General features: G+C 29.5%; 1 protein-coding gene across 1 annotated transcript in view; it reads right to left on the bottom strand.

The window, feature by feature from the left end:
* The window catches only part of HELRODRAFT_160008 (hypothetical protein), a gene marked incomplete at both ends in the record, with an annotated part of 5,025 nt that overhangs the window by 2,459 nt on the left and 66 nt on the right, over positions 1–2,500 (bottom strand). Inside the window, one exon of the mRNA XM_009017035.1 lies at positions 1,289–1,408. Coding sequence (XP_009015283.1) covers positions 1,289–1,408 — 120 coding nt within the window. The remainder of the gene's footprint in view (positions 1–1,288; positions 1,409–2,500) is intronic.

The following is a 2,500-nucleotide window of genomic DNA, read 5'->3' as shown; positions in this document are numbered from 1 at the left end:
GTCATATTGAGCGTGTAATCTGATTGTATATGTGTATATATGTATGTTTGTATGTATGTATGTATGTTTGTGTGTTTGTTTGTTTGTTTTTATGTATATTTGTTTGTATGTATGTATGTATGTTTGTGTGTTTGTATGTATGTATGTTTGTGTGTTTGTATGTATGTATGTTTGTGTGTATGTATGTATGTATGTATGTATGTATGTATGTATGTATGTATGTATGTATGTATGTATGTATGTATGTATGTATGTATGTATGTATGTATGTATGTATGCTTGTGTATTGTATGTTTGTATGGCGACAACGACGATGACGACAATGCATTGATTGAATTATTGACAAGAATGTGTTTTATGGCTTGCTTCAATATTTTTTTACATTTCTTTTGTCAACAACAACAAAAACAACAATAACAACAACAACAACAACAATAATAATAATAATAATATTATTATTATTATTAATTTGATATGGTTTTTATTATTGTTCTTATTATCACTGTCAACTTTAAGCCATTGGCGTTTGACATTCAATTAAGCCTTTGCATATTTGAAACTTAATTATACACTTTGTACACCAATATTATATAACTACTACTACTGCTACTTCTACTGCTTCTACTACTACTATTATTACTGTTCAGATAATTATGCAAAATTTGAATTGAAAATTGAAATATAGTTAAGTTATGCAGTACTAATACTAAAGCGACTAGTACTACTACTACTACTTCTACTACTACTACTACTACTACTACTACTTTCAATACTATTACTACTGCTGCTGATGCAGTACTAAGACTACAACTAAAGCGACTAGTATTACTACTACTACTACCACTACTTCTACTACTACTGCTACTACTACTACTACTACTTCTACTACCACTACTACCACTACTTCTACTACTACTACTACTACTACTACCAGTACTTTCAATACTATTACTACTACTGCTGATGCAGCTACTATTACTATCTAAATACTTTAAAACTGAATCTAAACAGACAAGTTGGAATTAAAAAAGTTGAAAATAGCAAACAACGCCACAGAATGCATAATTAGATGCTCAACAATTTTCTCCACACTAAATGTAGAGGAATTTATTAGTGAAACTAGAAATGAATTGAATGAAAGAATGTAGAAATGATTGAAGAAATGAGCAAACGAACTAATTAATGTACTAATGAATGAATGAGTGAATGATAATTAATCATTTTGTCCATCAATCCTCCCATCAACCGTCCATCCATTCATCCATTCGATCCAATTCAATACACTCACTCGATCCTGTCCTTATCCCTCCTCCTCAACTCCATATCTCTCTGGATGACGCCAAGGATGACGTCACACTCCTCTTCCGTCAAATCCTGATATCCTATTGGCTGGACCATGTTTGTTGATCTGCTAATGGTAATATCATTAATGTTATTATTGTGTTAGAGAGAAGAAACATGGAAAAAGAAAAAAAGAAAAAAAGAAAGAGAGAAAGAGAGAGAGAGAGAGGGAAAGAGAGAGAGGGAAAGAACTAAAGTAAGATATTAGAGCAAAATATAGTATCATTACATCCTCATCATTATTATTATTACATCATTGCACTCATTCACTCATTCTTAAAGCCATTTAAGTAAAGTAACCGGATAGTAAACATTGCCTTAAACTTCAAAATATCATTTACATAATACTTAACATAATAATAATAATAATAATAATAATAATAAGAAGAAGAAGAAGAAGAAGAAGAATAACAATAATATAACATAATATTATAACAATGTAGGCACTTTCATTCAGTTGTTCATTCATTCGTTTGTTTGTTTGCTTAATCATTCATTATTTATCGATTCATTCATTAGTTCATTCATTGATTCACTTATTCGTTCATTCATTCATTCATTCATTGAATCATTCGTTCGTTCATACATTCATTCATTCATTCGTTCTTTCATTCTCTCGTTCATTGATTACTCATTCGTTTATTCATTCATTCATTTATTCATTCGTTCGTTCGTTCATTTGTTCATTCGTTCTTACATTCACAGCTAAGCAATCCAATTATGGCACTGTTGTCAGATAGTCAAAAGAATGAAGGAACGAATATATGAATGAATGAATGAAACGAAATCAAATTATCATCATCATCATCTCCAACAACAACAATAATAATAATAATAACCAAATTATAGTTAGTGTAATATACGTGTTAATTATTAATAATAAATAATTAATTAATTAGGTGTTTTTCTTTCATTTATTCAGTCCGTCTTTCACTCATTCATTAGTTCACTGATTTTTTTATCAGTAAAATCGATTATTAAAACATTCGCTCATAGATTTATTCATCCAACAATCCATCCATTCGTCTATCCAACTATCCATTTATTCACTCATTCGTTCACCCACTCATCCATCCATCCATTCTTTCATTCATTCATTCGTTCACTCAAATCATGACAATATATATATATATATATAAAGTATCATAACAAAAAGTGA

Source organism: Helobdella robusta, assembly GCF_000326865.2.
Source record: "Helobdella robusta unplaced genomic scaffold HELROscaffold_2, whole genome shotgun sequence".
Lineage (NCBI taxonomy): Eukaryota > Metazoa > Annelida > Clitellata > Rhynchobdellida > Glossiphoniidae > Helobdella > Helobdella robusta.
This window is presented reverse-complemented; position numbering and strand designations above follow the sequence as displayed.